The sequence below is a fragment of the Momordica charantia genome, assembly GCF_013281855.1.
Source record: "Momordica charantia cultivar OHB3-1 chromosome 4 unlocalized genomic scaffold, Mcharantia_2.0 BLBB01000004.1, whole genome shotgun sequence".
NCBI classification, from domain to species: Eukaryota; Viridiplantae; Streptophyta; class Magnoliopsida; order Cucurbitales; family Cucurbitaceae; genus Momordica; species Momordica charantia.
In genome coordinates, this window is record NW_028275162.1 from 4,289,171 (window position 1) to 4,311,303 (window position 22,133).

At 34.6% G+C, this 22,133-nt stretch overlaps 3 protein-coding genes across 3 annotated transcripts; all 3 read left to right on the forward strand.

Annotated features, from left to right (window-relative positions):
• The first annotated feature begins 2,464 nt into the window (after positions 1-2,464).
• LOC111007772 (Transducin/WD40 repeat-like superfamily protein) lies at positions 2,465-4,599 on the forward strand. Its single transcript, XM_022280249.2, has one exon. It carries the CDS (start codon positions 2,595-2,597, stop codon positions 4,005-4,007), a length of 1,413 nt encoding a protein of 470 aa, XP_022135941.2. The 5' UTR covers positions 2,465-2,594; the 3' UTR covers positions 4,008-4,599.
• Positions 4,600-11,203: 6,604 nt separating this feature from the next.
• Positions 11,204-14,110, forward strand: LOC111007992 (diphthamide biosynthesis protein 3). The gene is made up of 2 exons (XM_022280555.2): positions 11,204-11,622; positions 13,743-14,110. Exon 1 carries the CDS (start codon positions 11,357-11,359, stop codon positions 11,612-11,614), a length of 258 nt encoding a protein of 85 aa, XP_022136247.1. The 5' UTR covers positions 11,204-11,356; the 3' UTR covers positions 11,615-11,622; positions 13,743-14,110.
• Positions 14,111-16,006: 1,896 nt separating this feature from the next.
• Positions 16,007-18,392, forward strand: LOC111007888 (Pentatricopeptide repeat (PPR) superfamily protein). Its single transcript, XM_022280425.2, has 2 exons — positions 16,007-18,213; positions 18,294-18,392. The coding sequence occupies exon 1, from the start codon at positions 16,171-16,173 to the stop codon at positions 18,091-18,093; it is 1,923 nt and encodes a 640-aa protein (XP_022136117.2). The 5' UTR covers positions 16,007-16,170; the 3' UTR covers positions 18,094-18,213; positions 18,294-18,392.
• Positions 18,393-22,133: the final 3,741 nt, after the last annotated feature.

A 22,133-nucleotide genomic window follows, 5' to 3' on the forward strand; every position in this document is an offset into this window, starting at 1 on the left:
GAATTTTTACTGCCAAAATTAAACTTTTAAACTTTCCTACGTATAAAAATTGGAGTTTCGTTTTGTTAACCACGGATAATCATTCTATTTAAAGGAGAGAAAATATATCCCCATCGATATCTACCACACACTCTTCTCTCTCTTAAACACATTTGTCAAAAGTTTCACTAAACTTTTTTTTAATTATAAATATAATATGTAATTGCTCATATAATCGTGTTACATAGATGCTTGGGTATTTAAAATTTTTTTTTTGTAGCATAAAGTATTACATATGCAGGAGGTGGCTGGAAGTTGGTGACCTGATGATAGGGAAGCCCGCGATCGAAGCCTCCGTGTGTCAATGTTCTATTCGATGGGATCAAATATAAATCAAATAGAAATTATCATTTGGAGAGATGACCGAGTGGTTGATAGCTCCGATCTTGAAAATCGGTATAGTTCGAAACAAAGAACTATTGAGGGTTCGAATCCCTCTCTCTCCTTTTGCTCGGGGAATAGATTTGTTTCTTTATTTTATTGGTTTTGCCCGGCTCAGTATCATAAAAGGGAATGACTCAACTAATGTACATTTTTCTCTCTACCATACACTCTTTCTTTCGCTTACACGTGCTCCTTCCTCTAGAAAATGTATTTTTCTCTTTCTAATAGACTCATAGGGTGTTACGGAGTAATGAAAATAGAAGTAGAGACTTTAAGCGATCAAAATTTTTCAAAAATAGAAAGAGAGAATTCTTTTAAAAATTATTCAAAGAATTAGTCAAATTTGAAAAACAAAAGTAGGTTGAAAATGGTGTTTTTGTTTTTGAAATTTAATTAAGATTGAAAAAAAAAACTTTAAAGAAGGTGAAAACAAAAAACTAATAGAGCAAGCAAACAAATAATTTGCATATCTTAATTATTATTTTTCTTGTTGGTAGATAATTAATTTAATTCATAAGATCAATGGGAAGCTAATAAGGTCAATAATATGATATATATATCTAGGAGTCAGTCATGTTTTATTTGACAAGAATATTTGAAATTAATATTTTTGAATTTTAAGCCATCCATTTGCTTTTCCTTTTGGATCATTTGATTTTGAATACTAAGGTTTATGTCGTTGTCGGCAATGTTAGAAAACAGAGATTCATTCGAACGGTAAAATTAATTTAATTTACTTTAAAAAAATTCTCTTGGTGTTTTTTACCCAAACTTGACTATTATACTTTGTAAATGCTTGAATTTTATTTTATTCGCCATTTAGTTTTGGAGATTTTTTCCCCCTTCAATTTGACCTTTAATGATTATGGTTTTTCTTTTCTTTTCAAAATTAACCCAGAAAAAATGGAGTTTCGTACTAAGGTTTCTGGTTATGATTTTTCTTTTCTCAGCTTTCTCTACTTAAAATGAAAAAAAAAAAAAACTCTCCATCATAAAATATCCTCAAATTTGATTTAGCTTTAAATCTTTTTTTCTCTTTTTCTGCCCTAGGTTAAAAAAAAGTTACTAATTAAATATGTAATGTATTCTTCGTCATTTTAAATTTTAATCTCATTATTTATAAAATAGTAAATAATATGACAATCCAATAATTTTTTTAATGGGTTATTTAAGAAAAAAATTTAAAGGCTCATTTCCTACCATGGTAAATTATAAATTTCAATTTAAGTTACCATGAGTTTGACCACACAAATAAGTCGTCTTTTTTTTTTCTTTTCAATTTTAAGTGTGGAAAAGTCTATATCTCATCAAATTAAAATGGACAAAACTTTCAAGGCTAGATTCATCGTATAAATAAAATTCTTTCAAAAAAGATTGTTTGTAGTTAATCTAAATACATAGATTGGTATCCTACATTTTATGAATTGTATTATTCTAAAAAGAAAACTTTTCAATTGAAAATGGAAAACCCACTTTACAAAAGACATAAATTTCTTCATCTAGAACACATCACATTCAAACAAAGCCGCCTAATTACGAACAAAAGAATAATAATAATAATTTAATTTAATTTAATTAATACATAACAATCTTAATTCAATTGACTCGGTTGGCAAATCCGGTGTGGGCCATTGAATCTTCCCGGTTAGGCTCCACCGACCCGACCCGAATGTCTGTAAAGAGAAGGTGGCTGCAGCCCACCCGACGCCTAACGACGCCGTTTTGCCGTGACCGGAAATTAGAAAGTCAAAGGTCAAACTTCTCAATCTGAAAACGCCTGATTCCGAGTCCCCCGAAATTAAAATTAGCGTGCGAAGTTTAAACGCCGCACAAAAAAAGAAAAAAAGGTTAATTTCAAAAAATAAAATATTAAAATTTGTGGTCCTTTTCCCTCTCACCAAATTCAGCTGCCATGTTACCGGTACCCCCGGTTTCCCGGTTACCTTGTGATAACTATTTCTCTCTCCCCCACGTGGCAACCTACCATTCCCTCTCTCTCTCTTCTCCCTCTCTTCCCCTTATATATACTCGCCTTCCCCACGGATCCCCCCATTTGAGAAAAATTAAATCACTAAAACTTATTCAATACGATTCTCTAATTCTCTGAAGAAATTTTCTGTCGCGATTTATTGTGCTTTTTTTCGGCTTTCGATTTTTGATTTCTCGATTCGATGAGGGAGGAACAGGGTGGAGGAACCATGGTTGTGGAACGGCGGAGCGGATTGAACAGGAAGCGATTTGGCGCCTTTTTACGGTCCGATTCGGCGATGTTTTCTTGTAATCCCGACGAAAACGATTACTCTCCACGGCACAGCAATGCCTCAGCCGCCGCGAGTCCGGTGCATAATTATGACAAATCGCCGGCGAGCAGTGACGCGTCGCCGTACGCGATGTCGCCGTGGAATCAGTCCGCTTCTCCGTATTCGAGATCTCCGTGGATTATTCCATCGTACGACGAGGATTTTTACGCCCACAATGGCCTCATCGGCTCTCTGGTGCGAGAGGAAGGGCACGTGTATTCGCTGGCTGTGGCCGGAGACTTGCTGTACACCGGCTCCGATAGCAGGAACATTCGAGTGTGGAAGAATTTAAAGGAGTTCACCGGATTTAAATCGCACAGTGGATTGGTGAAGGCGATAATCCTGTGCGGGGAGAGGATTTTCACCGGACATCAAGACGGAAAGATTCGGATCTGGAAAGTTTCGCCGAAGAATCCGAAATCTCACAGCCGAATCGGAAGCCTACCGACGCTGAAGGAATTCGTGAAAAGCTCGATGAATCCGAAAAATTACGTGAAGGTCCGGCGCCACCGCAACGTCCTCCGTATAAAGCATTTCGACGCCATTTCGTCCATGAGCCTGAACGAGGAATTAGGGCTTTTGTACTCTGGATCTTGGGACAAAACGTTGAAGGTCTGGCGAATCGCGGATTCGAAATGCCTCGAATCGATCACCGCTCACGACGACGCCGTGAACGCCGTCGCTTCGGGATTAGAAAGCCTCGTGTTCACCGGATCGGCCGATGGAACAGTGAAGGTGTGGCGGAGGGAGTTACAGGGGAAAGGCACGAAGCATTTTCTGGTTCAGGTGCTACTGAAGCAAGAAAATGCGGTGACGGCTTTGGCCGTGAACCGGTCATCGGCGGTGGTCTACTGCGGTTCGTCGGACGGAGTGGTGAATTACTGGGAGAGCGAGAAACATTTGTCCCACGGCGGCGTCCTCCGCGGCCACAAGCTGGCGGTTCTGTGCCTGGCGACGGCCGGAAACCTGGTGTTCAGCGGATCGGCGGACAAGAACATTTGCGTGTGGCGGAGGGAAGAAAACGGCGGTTCGCACACGTGTCTGTCGATTCTGACCGGCCACACCGGGCCGGTGAAATGCTTAGCCGTTAAGGAAGATCACGAAGAATCGTCAGAAGAAACCGAAAGCAAAAAGTTCTACGGGCCTTACGGCGGCGGCTCTCCGACGTGGATCGTGTACAGCGGAAGCCTGGACCGGTCGGTGAAGGTGTGGCGCGTGTCGGAGAACGCGCCGGAGCTGTTCAAGACCCGGGAGGCGGAGCGGCAGTACTTGAGCAGCAAGTAGAGATAACAGAAAAGTACTGGCCGTTTTGGTTTGCATGGCGCGTTTTGTTAGTTGCGGAGTCTGGGATTCGCTGCGGAAAGGTCTACGAAACACGAAACCAATCCAGCAACAAAAACTCGCCACGTGGGGCTGATTTACATCTGGTGATCTGCTCGGACCGGTGGCCATACAGAAAGAAGAATGAAGCGTTTTGGAAAATGGAAACGAAAAGAATGTGTTGTTTTGCAGGGGGTGAATTTGGAAATAGGCTGTGTTTCTGGGGGTGGGGGTGTGAATACCAAAATTTTCAGGTATGAAAATGAAAGTTTTTTGTCGTTTGAATTTTGAAATTCTCAAGCCGACATGAATATTAATTTTTCTACTGTCGTGTCGTTTTGATGTTTCGAGGGAAAAGGGGGGGGGGGGGGGGGGGGGGGGGGGGGGGGGGCGGGGGGAAGGGTTGCTTGTTGCAGCTTTGGATTTAAGATTCGGTTGGTTGGTGTGTTTCTTTTTCTCTTGTACAAAAATTTACGCCACATATAGAAATGTTTCTATATAGCTTATCCATAAAGTTATATATATAAAAATAAATAAAGGTGTAATATTCTCTACACTTTTGAATTTCTCACCATATTTACCCATAATTAATTACTTTGTATTTTATTTAGCTTTTTGCTTGTCTTGTAAATATTAGCAAGGGGAAATGGACCAAGTTGACAGAAATCGACGATGGTTCAACTTGGTCAACTTGGCTGGTTTCGCTTGAAAAATTGCCAAATCGATATTAATTGGTTCGGTTCGTATTTGGCTAGACCAAACCGTCTAAATCCCGAATCGAATCGAACCACTCCCTTTTTCTAATTGCACAATTGTCGATCACTTTCTGTTATAATCGTTAGTTATTGTTCTGTTGATGACGATTTAGTTCTAGTTATAAATTATCCTTCACAAAAACGGTGCACCACAACACAATGTAATTATTTAATTTAATAATAATTGAGGAAATTAAAACTCTGCTCAAAGCCCGACCGGAAAACTCGACCCAAAGCCTACATGCAAACCCGCTCAGCTACACTTCTCACATAGGCAATTCACGTGGATTTTAGTCATTGAGATATTGTCTCAGGATCTATTTTAACTTGAAGAATATTGGTTATCCGTTTTTTAGTTGATTTTTCATTATTTACCACCTATCCAAAGGCCTTTTTCATAAGCATTCAATATCATTTGGATTTCTCAACTCATTAGAAACAAGATTTGAGAAACAAAAGACTATCATCTGCCAAAAAAAAATAATAACCTACATATTCAGTATATGGATATTTTGATTGCTCCTGGGCCTGTGGAGGAAAAGTTTATGGGTTGGTGAAATGGGCCTTAACTCTCCACACTGAAAATATCGCTACATATATTTCAGAAACATTCCTTATTTTAATTAAGATTTTTTTTATCCAAAATGTCCTCATTTGATACCATCTTTTACGTTTATTATATAATTTTTAAACATTTTTATTTTCTTTCATGGTTATTTAATGCTATATTTTTATAATTATTATTAAATGCTAAATCGTGTCATTAAATGATCATTATTTTATATTTTAACTAACTAAATTCAATATTATTTTCAAATTTGTCTTTATTTCCGTGCATCATTCATGAGTTTCACTCCGGTGACAGTTTTCGTTCAAGCTCCATATTTCCGACGCGGTTTTCCTCCACTTTTTCAATAATTCCAACAACTTTTTTTTTTACTATTCCGGGAACTTTTTTTTTTAATTTTCCGACCGTGGCACTTATTAATTTTTTTCGACATATTAATTTAATTATATAATATATACCTTCTATTGATATATACTCCTTTTAAGTGTACTTTTTTTTTTGATTTTTTTTAAAAATAATGTTTTTTAAAAAACAAATGACACAAATAATGTAGGTTTGAAAGTATTTTCAAAAGTAGGGTAGTGAAATCGTAGGCTGAAATCGCAGCCAATGACTGCGATTTTGTGAAAGTCGCAGTCATTGGGCCGCGACTTCGGTGTGACATAGCTTTAAGGATGCCACGTGTTGGGCATGTAGTTGCTGCGAGTTATATATACTATATATATTATTTTGTCATTTGATTGGATGATGAGAATTGTGTAGCATTGGTCATACAGGTCATTATCATCCTTTTATTCATGGGTTCGAGTCCCTGTTCTGTTTTAACTTTTTTTTTTTTAATTTCTTTTCCATCAATTTCTCTTTTAATCTTTTCTATTTCGTTTTCTCTTTTAATTCTTTTTTTTCCAATTTGTATCCTACCTCACGTTTTTTACATTTTTCTATTCCAATTTTTCTTTTAATCGTTTTTTATTTCATTTTCGCTATTAACTTCTTTTTATTTTCATTTTTTACTCTTCCAACGTTTTTTTAACTTTTTTTCTTCAATTTCTCTTTTAACCTTTTTTTTTTAATTTATATTCTCTTTTTAATTTTTTTTTTAATTCATTTTCTTCTTTGTTATTTTCAATTGTTGTTGTCGTTACGTACATTGATTCTATTTATATTAAATTATTGTAAGTTTAGTATGATCTAAGATTTTTGAAAAAATATGTTCTAGAGGAATGTAGTTTTTACTTATAATAAAATAAATTATATTTTATAGGTAAAATAAATAAAAACTATATAGAAAATAAATAAAATATTAATAAAATAAAATATTTTATTCATAAAATAAATAAATATATATATAAATATTTTAAATGAAAATAGCGTTCATTGTTGGCGACTTTCCATACAATGTACGCGACTTCTATAAATGGAAAGTAGCATTTAACCTATTTTTGTCAATAGTTTGAATGTATAACTTAATTTTGTAATTTTTTATTTATACTACATTTATTTTGTTATTATTTTTAAATATACATTATTTTTTTAATTAATTTTTTAAATTACATTATTCTTAAACTTTCTCCCTTTTTTTTCTCTCAGCCAATAATTTCCTTTTCCACGACCTTATATAATATAAGTTAAAAAACACATTTGGTCTTTGAATGATTTAACCACTATAGTTTAAAATTTGTAACAATTTAATCCCTATCGTAAAAATTTTTATTAAAATTAATTGTTAAATTTTATCATATAGTAATTTAGTCTTTTTAATTCATAAACATAGTTGGTTCTTTTTTAGTTTATCAATCTATACATACAAAGAAACTTAAAAAAAAAAAAAAAAAAGATATATGGATAATCAATCTCGATGGCCACGAGTCCTCTAATTTCTCCTTTTATGTTATTCTGAATTCAACAAATATACAGAAATCCTCTCATTTCTCACTTAAATAATATTTATGTATGAAGAAAAAAAAAAGTGAATATAAATTTGAGAAAAGCCATGCGATATTGCAATTTTGAGTTTGAGGCAAAAAAATCCACGCACAAAATCAGGTGAAGCGAAGTGTTTAATTTGAGATATATAGATAATCGCGAAGGGATCGGGAGCAAAATCTCTGAAACCGTCGGCTCTTCCATGGCAGAGAAAATGAAAATCGAAATTACACAAACCAAATTTACATTACATTACATTACCTTACAAACCCTAGGCCTCGCAATCCGCCGTCACCAGGCGATAAACCGATCGATGAGCAAAAAAATGGTGGATTCCGAGAGAATCACCTCCTTCCGATCATCGATTGCAGCTCCGCTGTGTGTCGCAGCGGAAGACTCCACCGATTTTTGTCCGCGAATCGGTGGTTGTTTGTCTCTGAGGCTGGGGAAGAACCGCGTGGAAGTGGAAGAAGCTGCTCCGAGTCGATCTCGGAAGTTGGCGAGCTCCGTCATACACATCTCCAGAGTGGGCGAAATCTTCATACGCAGGAGGAAATCGAGATAGAAATTGAAATGGATCTTTGAAATGGGATGGTGAATTGATTGGATTTATAAGGATGGAGAGAAGAGATAGAGATGTGAAGGCGAGGGCGAGGGAGTCTGTGTGTAACTGTAAGCGGAGGCGCACACAGTTCTGAATTTGGCACACGGTTTATACCTTTTGGCCCAAAGAATATTCTAATCTCGAACGCCCGTATAAATTAATTAAATTTATCTAATTATTAGGTTATTTTGATTGAGGGGTAGTTTATTTATTATTTTAAAATGTTATCAGAGTAGGAGTTCGAATTCCTGTATTATTGTCACTTTTTCTCACTCGTTAGGAGTCAAATATTTTTTTTAAAATTATGCTTGCTTTTTAACGAAAAGGTATTTTAATTTTTTTTGTTAAATTTCAAAAAACAAAAACTACTTTTTATTGTTTAAAATTATGCTTGTTTTTTAACAAAAAGGTATTTTATTTTATTTTTTTTTGTTAAATTTCAAAAAACAAAAACTACATTTTATTGTTTTTAAATTTGACCTATATTTTAGAAGTGTTTATAAAAACTATATAATAAAACAAATGAGTAAATATGTCAAAATAATGGTTATCGTTTCTAGAACAGAGAGACAAAAATAATAGAAAAAATTAGAGAGTAATAAACGTTTGAAGGGAGGAAAAAGTTGTAGTTAAAAAACAAAAACTAGAGCTACAAAAATTTAAAAGAGAGAAAAAAATTAGATAGAGAAAGAAAGTTAGGAAGAGAAATTGAGAGGTACAAAAAATTTTGGAGCTAAAGTAGTTAGAGAGATAGAAGAAGTTTAGAAAGGAAAAAGTAAGGATTGTATGCACAAATGAGGTGAAATAGAAGGAAGTTTTTTAAAGTAATATAATTACAAATAAATAAAAATGGGGTAGTTTGGAAAATAATTTCAAAAGTAGACTAGCTGAGTACAAAACTTGTATTCGTTGGACGTGATTTCGTCGCGACATGACTCCAACTTGCCAAATTGAAACCACGATGCTTGACACAGAAGCACACGATTTCTCCAAACTTGTGTGCATAGTGGTCTAAAAAACTAGACCCACCTTCATTTCTCCTCATTTTCAACCGGAGGTAAAATTTCTCCTAGTCAACCCCAATCCCCTCTCATCCCAGCCTCGCATTGCACATGAGCCTGTATGTCAGTTTTATGTAAACGTATCCAACTCACATCCACCAATCATATTAGATCCATCTGTAAATCGTGTACATTGGCTGCGAGGATCAAAGTATCATACTTTTGTCAATAGTTTGGAAAATTACTTTTAGTTCAGTATTTTGTTAATTTTTTAATATTATTTTTTATTCTATCTTAAATTTGTAATTTCTTTTTTAAATTATTAGCTTGAAATAGAATTATAAGGTAATTCAAAAACTAATTTCTTATTAATTATTTAACCAAGAGTCAACTTAAAGCTTAAAGTAACTTACGTATTTGATAATAATAAAAGTGATTTTAGCCATGTCAAAATCAATCACAAACCTTCTCTAATCTTATCTTAAAATACATATAATTTCAATCTTGTTAAAAACACATATAATCTCTATATGCTTCGGTCACGGAAGGAATCGAATACTTAGCTTAATAGTTATGTTCAAGGAGGATAGAAAGTTCAAGTTTCTTTTTTTAAATATTCGTGATTATTCAAGTTATCTTACATGCAACTCGACTACTCTTACGATGACTGATCTTATCACATTTTGTTGTCAAGAAAATTCGCACAAATTCAAAGTGAACATTATGGTTTGAACTCATTACCTTTAAGCCCAATATTTTCGTAAGTTCATTTAAAATTAATTTAGGTCGAAACAAACTACTAATAATTATTTTAAAGTATGTTATTTACTTATGATATACTTAAAATTAGGTTAGTTAATTGATACATCTAAAAATAATTTGGATGGAAGAAATAGATTATTTACCTAATTGCTAAGTTCTTTTAGTACAACATGTGAGATGGAACCACCCTATGTGTCTCTTTGATTCCTCGTTCCACTAATGAGTTGTTATTGATTCATTCAAGAAAGACATAGACCCCCACTTCTTTGTCTTATTAGCACAGGAGTTCGTCAACGATGAAAGTCGTTGAACTTCAGACTCGAGTTGAGAAAGAGGGCTAGACTCAGGAGAGGACGGCTTTCAGGGACTAGGGAAACAGGTGGATTATAGAGCTAGGGGCAGATCGGATCAAAGGTTTGTCCATTAGGTTGGGCATGGACGAGCCTCGACTAGGCCAGCATTGATGAAAAAAATGACAAAAGAGAAACTTCTCCCATCGCATTATTAATCGGTGTCAAACTTACAACCTCTTTGGTTGCAGATATATGTCAATTACTGTTGAATTGTATTCGCTTTGGCTACCTAATTGCTAAGTTTTATTTGGCTATGTTTGTAGTTATTTTAAATGTAAATAAAATTAGAGATAATAATTTAAATTATATTTCCTTTTTGCAAATGATTAGAAATAATGCCACAATATATGCCCAAGTTGCATTTTCCAAAAATAGAACTTTATAAATGTCTCATAGAAAAATTTCCCTCTATAACACAAATTTAATATAATTATTAAAAAATGGCACAACTTTTTATTTTTCTCCCATAATGCAATTGCGACACTGTGACTTATACTTAATATTACATTCGACTATTTGCGTCTTGAATCTGACTTGGTTAATGCACTTTTATAAAAGGTTAAATATACTAAATGGTTTCTAACCTTTAAAATTTTTCTTTGACACATGGGCATGCTATCTGACATGAACTTGCTACTAAGAAGAAAAAAAGACTTTGTTAATTGGTGGGCTGGGTTGGTGATCAAAATAAGAACGGACACGTGTAAGTACCAAATCAGTTCAGAGCATCATATATCAGAAAACGGACGATTAGAACCCGATGGATCATTAGTCGGTACCGAGCTGAGATGGAGATAGACACCACTGCCGACCTGAGGAATCCCACCTCAAGAACGACCACTGACTTTGGGGCCCGACAGGAGCAACCGCATGTCGTAAACCCCCACCCCTAGTACGCAATTTCCTCTAAGAACGATTTGAAGGTTGAATTTTTTTAATGGACGAGTTCGATTTCATGTATCAAATATTATTCAAGTGGTATGATCACGTATTTGAGCATGTTAATAAATAAAACAATAGCTTAACGATTTATCAATTTCAATGTTAAAAGATTTTTTTTTAAGTAGAATCTAATTGAGAAATTCTAAAGATTGATTAATAAATTCAGAATCGCCTTTAATATTTATCACAAATTGAAAGTCTCTAAAATATTTGAAAATACATATTTATTGTTTGTTATTTCTATTTAATAAGAAAGCCTAAATCGGACGCGGTCTCTCGGAATTGAGAGTCCAAACGAACCCGAAATCCCTCGCTCTTCGTCAATCTTCTTCGTCTACCTCCGAACTCGGCGGTTGCAGACTCGCCGTCGCCGCAAAATCGGCCGAATCCACCGGAGAAACGATGTCCTACGATGACGTGGAGATAGAAGATATGGAGTGGAACCAGGAACTGCAGGCCTACACTTACCCATGCCCCTGCGGCGACTTGTTCCAGATCACGAAGGAGGATCTTAGGCTCGGCGAAGAGATTGCTCGGTGCCCTAGCTGCTCTCTTTACATCACAGTCATCTACAACATGGAAGATTTTCTTGGAGATTCTGATCAGAAGAATAACAAAGGAATTCAGCCCTCCAAACAACAGCCTATCGTCGTCGCTTGAGAAATCAGGTTATTAACTTATTTATTGTTGCCGGAATATTCGGACAGGGATGGTTATTCTTCGTTCCTTTTGAGATGCTTTTGGTGGTTCCTCTTAGGCTGAGCTTCAATTTTTTAACGCTTATGAAGTTACCTTGTTTATGCGTCCATATTATTCGATGTCAAATTCGTCGTGAGGATGCAACGATAGTTGCGTCTGAACCTGGATTTTCTTTGAAATTTAGAATCTAAGAGGTTATGAATTGTGAATTGGAGCAGGCGTTTGTTTTGGGATCGGAAATATAGAATATGTTGCTTCCCCCACCCTCCAGGAGGATGATTTCGATTGGTTAGTTATATTGCCTAGTTTCAATTTTCACATAACATACTAATTTAGAACTATGGGTAGGCGTAGCTTTAGCATGATAAATGTCCAATTGGTTTGTTAACTAGTTTAACTGGTTTGTCTCCTCTGGCCCGTGATAAATTTTTGAGAGATGAGTTTGTGAATATGTATGTTTTTCTGAAAGCATTACGAATTGTGTTTGTTTTTGTCCATCAAGTCTGAAAGGATTTACCATGTAAGGCATCTCTTTGGTCATTGTCGATACAGTGTATCTATACCTCGTTTAACTTCTACGACTTGAAGGTTGAAAAAAAGAGGAAGTAGCTCTGATTGAATCTAAACCACACGCAATAATATATATAATCCTCTAAGTTTTGGTGTTTAGTTTGTTGGGAATGGGCAGACTTTCATTTTGGGACTGGAAAAACAGAATATGTTGGATCCTCACGCACCCTAGGAGGATGATTTTATTTGTTTGGTTGTATACTTAGATCAATATAGATCACCAGGTCGTTACTCTGGGTTGGCCCTAGCTTTACTATGAGACTCTTTGGACCTGTTTGGTAATGTTTCCGTTTCTGTTTATATTTTCTCACTTTTAATGAATAAAAATAGAATTTCATGACCTTAATGCTCAGATTCAAGAATGATAAAACTATATTTTTATTTATATTTTGGAACAAAATTGGAAACGGGACATCGGGAACAAGAAAAAAGAAACTTGTTGTTTTCAAAATTTCTATACAATTTTGAAAATGTTTCTAAAAAGTGAGAACAAGAAATATAAATAGTTGTCAGATGCTTCCCGGATCCGAGTTTTGGGGTGACCCCCGAGTATAGGGGGAGCAAAGCTCCGACTCCCGATTCTAAAAAAAAACAGTTGTCAAATGCTTAAGTTTCTTAATAAAATTGGAAACAATAAACAAGAAATGTGAAAGTTACCAAACGGGCCATTTATTATTACTGCTCTAAATTGGTTAGAGAATGATTATGATGAAGGGGCTTCCACATTTTATGGATAACGTAGGAGACATCTCTATTTTTTCCCTCCGTTCAATATATATTACCAGTTCATCACTCTTGGTAGGCCTAGCTTCACTGTGAGACTTTTTATTATCACTGTTCCAGATTAGCTAGAGAATGATTATGATGAATGGGACAACCTGCAACTATATTCTTTGATGCTGTTGCATCAACTTTTAGAAGTTATGTTATATGGGAAGGAAATCCGTGGCAGTTTTTCTGTACTTTTACTTTTAGTAATTTGTATTACCTCTGTTCTTTGGATAGTTTCACTTAACCCTTCTTTTTACTTTTTAAATGGTGCAATGTGGAAATTATAATGGTCAATTTTGCCAGCTCTTCTCTGTGATAAAATGTTCAGAGATAATATGGCGAAAATTCATACTTCTTTTTGAGTATTACGCAACCTTTATATTCATGTATCTCAAAGGGTTAACCATGTAAGAATATATTTTTTATCATTGTCGGTACACTGTATCTATAGCCTCGTCGATCACTCCCGAGTTAACATCTCTGACCACTTTAGGATATGAAAATTCCGGAAGTAGCTCTGATTGAATCTAGTCTAGACCACACACAATAATATATCTAATCCTCAAAGTTTTTGGTGTTTAGTTTGTGACCATAGATATGTTATCAGTACAAGTGTCTATTAATTTTGTTGCAGAAGTGTGTTAATGACAGAGAGATGCTCTGAACTCTATCAATTTTACGTAGTAGGAATAGTTTTTGTCTGTCTATAAATTTCTATTCTCTTCACTATATATGCTTCCTTTTGCAGAGTGCTCGATCGCTAGTCATGGTGTCACCACAGCAGCTGCAATTGTTGCAGATGAAATTTTGTCAGCCATTGTTGATTCTGAGGTGTTCGTTGGTATTATAGTTTCTCTATTTCATTTTTTTCTTTTCCAGAATTTATATAGGAAATAGAGGAAGGTAGAGTGAGAGTGGCATGCGTGAAAAGGCGTCGAATTACTGTTTTTGTTCCTTCAAATTTTTTTATAGATTCTTGATCTTTTCCCTCACTAATTCGAATACCTCCATGATCTGACAGTGGAGAGAACTTTCATACATAAGATGGATGAAAAACCCGAACGATGTATTTATCTTTTGGTTGCTTGGTAGTGACATGGTTTCTTTGTTGCGTCAGTTCTCGTTTGTCTTCGTGAACAGCATGCTGAACATTGTTTCAAAAAAACGTTCTCTGTGTCAAAGCAAATATAGCTTAATGATAATTGGCATATATCTTCAACTAACAGGTTGTGAGTTCGATCTCTCGATTTTCTACTCCCACATGTTGTACTAAATACGCCAAAGAAAGCTTTAGAACTTCATTGCCTTCTCTTCAAATGGATGTAAAAGTTTGTTTTTAGTTGTTGAGAAACATAAGTATTTAATAATTGTTTCTATTTCACGAAAGAAACATCTAAAATTGTGTAGAACGTTCAGAAACAACAAAATGGTTTAGAAACAACAAAATCAAGTTTCTTGTTTTTTCCTTTTCTCGTTTCCATCTTTTTAACTATAAATAAAAGTATTATTTTATTTTTTTTATTATTATAATACAATAAATTGGGGGTTCAAACCCTCGACTTCAAGATAATGAGTAGGTTCATGTTGATGTATTATTTTATCATCATTGACTTATAAAGTGCATAATACATATTAGAAAAAATAAATGTAACATAAAAATTAAAAATTTTAACTTATAATAAAAAAAATTAACTTTTTTAATTTTAGAATTTAGAGGATGATAAACAAAAAATGGTTATGAAATATATTTATATTCTTTTTTGTAAAAAAAAGAAACAAATATCAAATATAGTTTTGTATTCATTTATCGGGGAAAAAAAAGCAACGAAAACAAGAAATAGAAATGTTATCCAATGAGTCATAAAGAAACTGTTAGTAATGAAAACGTCATAAAAAGATTATTACTGATATTCTTGAATGAGTTCTCCATACTCTGCTAGTGAATCCATATTGTTTCACAATAGCAATTCAATAGAAGAATTACGAAAAAGAGGCATTTTGAATACTAGATCTTTTATAAAGCATGGTATACCTTAACGAATATTAATAAGATATATTTCGTGATCTCTACTATTCTTTAGCAACGAAGTTATCAATTTGTTAATTTGGATATAGCTCAACTGATCGTAGCACCTATCTCAGACCAAGAGATTGAGAGTTTCAAACACCATCCAAATAAAATTTTAATTTAACAATGACATAATAGAAATTTATTGAAATACTTTCCAATTGAATTGAGAATATATTTATTCCTGAATTAAATTATGGAGAATATTTGGCTCTCACAAGTGAGGACCAACCTTGTCCTCCCACCATTAAATATTTGATAAATCGTTATTTTTCAAAAGAAATATTTACTTTTTATTTTTATTAGTACATTTAGACACGTATTCATATTATTCATAAAACTTTGATACATAAAACATCCATCGGTAAATCTCACCTGCTAAAACAAAAAGATCCTTTTTCTTTTCTAGCAGCATGTCCTAGTGCTATATGTTTAAATATATTAATAAAACAATAATTTAGTGATCCGTTAACTTTATGTCAACAAATTTTAACCATTATTTCTACGACATGTTTAATTGAGTTTTTTTTTTAAATATATTAAACATAAAATTGAGAACTTTAAAAGATTAAGTACGAGGAAAGCTAAAAAATTAAAGGTTATTTGATATATTTGGTTTTTCCTTTTTTTAATTCTACTCCAACGACATAAAATTAAAATTATTTTAAAAAATATCAAAACTTTTCAATTTATTTTAAATATAACATAATTTTGACTTTTCTTAGTATGCTTCACATAATACCTCATAGGTAAGTTAAAAGACTTTAATTGAGTTATGCTATTTATTTAAAATTTAAAATTTTAAACTCTATACTCTATTTTTTAAAATATATTATATTTATTTTATGCTGTAATTACTTTTTTCCCTTCCTTGATTTAATCCGTAATGTATTTTTTTTATTTAAATAAAAAAACCCTAACCTATAAATACTTACATGACCATTTCTGGAAAATCGATGTTCTAAATCTGAAGAGCCTGCACAGATAAAACAAGCAAGAAAGCCTCCTCCTTCCCAGTTTCTGCCTCTCAGTCTCAGCCAACAAGTTCAGAATCTCCGGCTCAGGTAACAAAATTCTCTCTTTTCTGAAACCATCTGCTAAATCAAACATGAATCCTTACAAATTTCTGAACCGTTCTTCTCTGAACTTCAAAACAACGACTCACTGCCACTCCTTCGCCCCCTTCTCTTCGATTTCTCTCCAGAAGACCCCACAAGAAACTCTGTCTCAATCTCCCAACATACCCACAAACCCCATTTTGCCTCTGACCCATAATTTCCTCGAGGAATCGGCTCGGTCCTCTCAGTGGCATTTAATCAAACAGATTGTACCCAATCTCACTCCGTCGCTTATCTCCCAAACCCTTCAAAATCTCCATGAAACTCCGCAGATTGTTCTTGATTTGTTAAACCACTTACACCATGGCGTAATTGACGCTGAATCCCGTTGCCTTGCCATTGTCATTGTTGCTCGTCTTCCATCTCCCAGGCCCTCTTTACAGCTTCTAAAACTGGCTGTTGGCAGTGGTACTACTTCAGTTAGGGAGATCTTTGAAATGTTGGCGATTTCTCGTGACCGATTAGGTGTTAAAAGTAGTATTGTTTTTGATTACTTGGTTAAATCTTGTTGTGAAATGAATAGGGCAGATGAGGGTTTCGAGTGTTTTTACATGATGAAGGAGAAGGGTGTTGCACCCAAGATTGAGACCTGCAATGAGTTGCTGAGTTTGTTTCTGAAGTTGAATAGAACCGAGGCCGCATGGGTTTTATATGCTGAGATGTTTAGGTTGAGGATAAAATCTAGTGTTTATACATTTAACATAATGATCAATGTTCTGTGTAAGGAAGGGAAGCTGAAGAAGGCCAAGGATTTTGTTGGGCATATGGAGAGCTTAGGTGTTAAACCGAACGTCGTTACTTATAATACGATAATTCACGGATATTGTTCGAGAGGGAGAGTCGAAGGGGCTGATGGTATTCTGAATACCATGAAGAGGAAAAAGATTCAACCTGATGCTTACACATATGGTTCTCTTATCGGTGGGATGTGTAAGCAAGGAAGACTTGAAAAAGCATCTAAGATTTTTGAAGAAATGGTGCAGAATGGGCTGCTTCCCAGTGCTGTAACTTATAATACTCTAATTGATGGATTTTGCAGTAAGGGGAATTTGGAGATGTCCTTTGCTTATAAGGATGAGATGTTGAAGAAGGGCATAAAGCCGACAGTGTCAACTTATAATTTGCTGATTCATGCATTGTTTATGGAGCAAAGAATTGATGAAGCTGAAGGAATGATGAAAGAAATTCAGGAGAACGGAATGGCTCCTGATGCTATTACATATAATATCTTGATAAATGGATATTGTAGATGTGGAAATGTAAAGAAAGCATTTAGCCTCCACGATGAGATGTTGACTAGCGGTATTTGGCCAACAAAAGTGACATACACATCACTTATTCATGTTTTGAGCAAAAAGAATAGAATAAAGGAGGCCAATGAGTTGTTTAATAAGATCACAAGTAAAGGTGTGTTGCCCGATGTTATTATGTTTAATGCCCTGATTGATGGCTATTGCTCTAATGGTAATGTGGAGCGTGCATTTGAGCTTTTGAAAGATATGGATAGGATGAAGGTTCTTCCTGATGAAGTGACTTTCAATACCATCATGCAAGGGCGTTGTAGGGAGGGGAAAGTTGAAGAAGCCCGTGAACTTTTTGACGACATGAAGAGAAGGGGAATTAAGCCCGACCATGTTAGTTTTAATACTCTAATAAGTGGTTATAGTAGACGAGGTGACATAAAGGATGCTTTCCGAGTACGGGATGAGATGTTGAACACAGGATTCAATCCCACTCTTCTCACTTACAATGCCCTTATACAAGGGTTATGCAAAAACCAAGACGGTGATCATGCTGAACAGCTACTTAAAGAAATGGTCAGTAAAGGAATCAGACCTGATGACAGCACTTATCTCTCATTGATTGACGGTATTACCAAACTTGATAATCCAGTTGAAAATGGGAACTCATAGAGTATCAATTTGGAAGAATTTTCATGGAGCGCCTGCATCCAAACCTTCATGTTTGGAAGGTTGTCTTGGTTTATGGTGGTCCAAAAAGAAGGGCTGCTTGTTCCCAAGCTTAGGAGTCGGGTGAGTGGGTTCATTCTTTTGTTTTTGTGCGTAATTTGTTTACTGATAAAGTGCTTTACCAATTTTGTTCTTCTTGTCAGTAATGGGCGCATACTTTGAGAAACTCGATTCAAAATCTTTTGCCGTGTATTCAATAGCGTTACAGATGCAAATAACAAAACTTGGTTTGTCAAGAGAAGGTATCTTCCTGATATTCCTAACTGAAATATTGAACGATGTCAAAGAACTTTAGTGGTTTTTGTAGATTCCTTGACATTCAAGTGCTTCATATAATTTGTGTTTGATCATTTTGTTTTGAGGTCATTTCGTTTTGAAATTGAATGATCTTTAGTACCTCAAGATTTGAGAGAATTCCTCGAGCATTTTAATTTAAGTTACATGTCTATATTCACCTTCATTCTTGTCTTATTTGTACTTATCTTTTCAGATATCGAAATTTTGAGCGATTACATTGGCATCTTAAAGATATTCCTAACTATACACTGCACCTGCCTCCCAAACAAATATTTTCGTCAAGCACAGAGGATGCTTCTGTTCACCAACGTTGCATTCAGCTTGACAAATATTTGCAGGTATTTATTGATTTTCCGTAGTTTCATACTTTCTTATATGTAGTCATTGTTGTTCATCAATTAACTTGTAGCTTTTCAAAATTTATAATGCATCCTGATTGCTTTACTGTGCATTTTATTACCCAGGAGCTATTATCAATTGCAAATGTTGCCGAGCAGCATAAGTATGGGATTTTTTAAGTGTTTCCTCAAAGGTAGTCAGCCCCTTTACTTTAGTTATATTATTTCTAACCCTTCATGGTCCTGAATTTCCTTTGATTAACAAGGTCTCGCTTGTGTGCTATTAATTTTAAAATCCAGATGAGATTACAATTCCAAGCTTTATATTCAAGATTACTACTTTCATATCATATCATATTTTCATTAATTCCAAAATTTTATCTTTTAGGTTAGTGTCAATTTTAATAAGTTAAAAATATTCCAAACATCGTCTTTTAATTTTATGGACTCATTATCATAGAAAGACATCCAGATTTCAAGGATTTGCTCAACTTTTTACTGTAATCATTAGATTTGTGCAAGGGAATGATATTGGGAACTTAACTGTTATCTGATACTTTAATTATTTTTTTCCCCAGAACTATTCTTTTGGAAAATCTCCCCCACTATGAGAACACTAGCAGGTGAGTGGTTGTTCTTATTGTTCTTTGCATGCTAACACTTTGCAATTTGATTGCAAGAATGTTAATGTTATTTTCTCTGTACTTTTTCTCTTCCTATGAAATTTATTTGGCTTTATCACTTGTCTTTTTGTAGCTTCTGTTACTAGATTGGTGGAATATCCGGCCCTTTATAGTAAATTAAATTTTTTTTTTGTTAACTCAATGAATAATCCACATTCTTTATCCTAAAAAAAAAAAAGGAAAATCCCCATTCTTCTGTCACACTATGAAAGTTGAACTTTTTGAGTATTGAGGGATTCTTACTCAGTTGAAGTGTTGTAGAACTACCTTGAATAAATAGCTAAGTTCCTATTATAAAAAAGTGCAGTCTCACAAATTTTCTTGACATCATTTCATGATCATCGTATACTCTTCCTAGCAGTATCCATCTGCGTGTTGATGCATTCTGATAAATTTTAAAATAATTGTTGATAAAAGGGGAAGTGTTCTAATGGATGATGTCATTGGTTAGGACAAAAACCTAGATTCCAATTCCAATTCCTTCTCAAATGTTTAAGAGTATCTTGGATCTGTGAGAGACCTTGAAGAATAAATTTCTAATCAATAATAGGGAATTTCGTATCCATGCGACCTTATCCTTTTGGTTTATTTAAATGTTATAATCATGACCACTGACAATTGTTTGACAGTTTCTTCTATTCCTTTGTTATTGGCTATCATTGATGATTTCAAACCATTTTTAATTACAGTCAATGTGGATGATGCTGTGGATGATATTGTACGCCAGTTTAAAGGGGTCTCAGATGGTTTCATGCGCAAAGTTGTTGGTTCAACTTCACCCTCTGATAAAGCCTGTGCCTCGTCAAACTATGATCAGAAGTTGTCTTTTAATTCAAACGAGTTACGCAAACACGTTTCTGCGCAGCATTATTTAGAAGAAGCTAATAACATGTCTGATGAGGAAGGTGAGAGACTTGGAAGTGAAAACCATGAAAAAGTTCGTGGATGGCATTCGGACACTGAATTAAACTCCAAGAGTTTTCCTCCTCGTGTGATCAAACGGGGCGAAGAGTCAGATAACTTGGTTGTTGACAAGAAAAATGATCTAGAATTGAGGTCTGGAGCCAGCGATGGAGGATTTTCTCAAACTTCATACCATATGGAAGATCCAGAAGGAATGCCACCAGAGGTATTGCAACATTATATGACTTCTTACTGTTTTCTGCTTTATTCATTTTAACAGTCAGGTATCTTGCATGCCACTTTTTTCACCCAAGTATGTTTAATCTTGCATTTTATCTACTTGGTTTGTTTATGGCCTAATTTCTAATCATCAAGGGAAATCATCTTACAAAGTTATCCTTTCTGGCTCCTTTTGTTGCTCGGATTATGTTTATATCTCTTTTTTTCTCTCTAAGAACTTGACGAAAATGCTAGTGCTACTCAATAGGGACGGGCAAAGGACATGCTGGATTGAAATAAAGATATATTTGTGCTAGTGCTACTGAAAGTAAGCTTGAATCCTCAATTGTCCACCTCTTTGCACCATTATTTTCACTGGAAGTCACCTCAGCAGTAATCTGAACAATATCATTTCTCCCCATTTCCTGATTGTGAGCGGATCTGGTAAACTGCAAGAAATTGTGGGACATTCCGTTCAAGAAACTGTATTGTTATTGTGATTGATTTACTGGAGTGGGCATGTACAAATCACCTCTAAGTTATTCTGATTAGGAAAAGTTAAAGATTTGAGTTATTTATTGACTTCTATGAGTAAATTTTATTGACATGCGTCAAGTATCAAGACGTTGCAATTGGCTAAGAATAATCCATGCAAATACCTATTTTTTTTTGTTAAAATACTATTTTGGTCTTCGTACTTTTATCATTAGTTCATTTTAGTCTTAGTACTTTGAAAATGTTCATTTCGGGCCTTGTATTTTAAACTTTGGTTTATTTTAGTCTCTGTACTTTAAAAATATTCATTTTGGTCCTTTACTTTTAGAAAAGGATCATTTTAGTCTCTCTTTGCAAAATTTTAATACAAATTTTACATATAATGGAAACTCTTTAGAATAAATTGATGTATACATTTTAAGAAATATATTGATTTTAGTGTAGTGTTGAAATTGTGATAGGAAAAAAAATGAGATTAAGAATAAATTTGAGCAACCAAAATTGGTTATTTTTTAAGAGTACATGAATCAAAGTGAATATTTTAAAAGTATAAGGACTATAATGAACCAAAATTGAAAGTGTAGGGACTAAAATAAATATTTTGGAAGTAGAAGGATTAAAATGAACTAAAGCTGAAAGCACAGGAATTAAACTAGTATTATAACCTACTTTTTTGTTAAGTTGAAGTTTCATCTTCTATTTTAGAATTTCTTGAACTAAGAAGATTAATTTTATAACTTTAAGAGTTACAAAATTACTTAAATTGAGAGGGAATGAATTCAAATCTCATGATGGTCATCTATCTTAGAAATTAATTCTTATGTATTTCTCGACACTAAATGTTATAGGATCGTTTTATTGCTCCATAAGACTAGACAAAGTGCGTGTAAGTTGACTCGAACACACACACACACACACACACACACACACGCACACGCACACGCACGCACGCACGCACGCACGCACACACGCAACGCACGCACGCACGCAACGCACGCAACGCACGCACGCACGCACGCACGCACGCAACGCACGCAACGCACGCAAC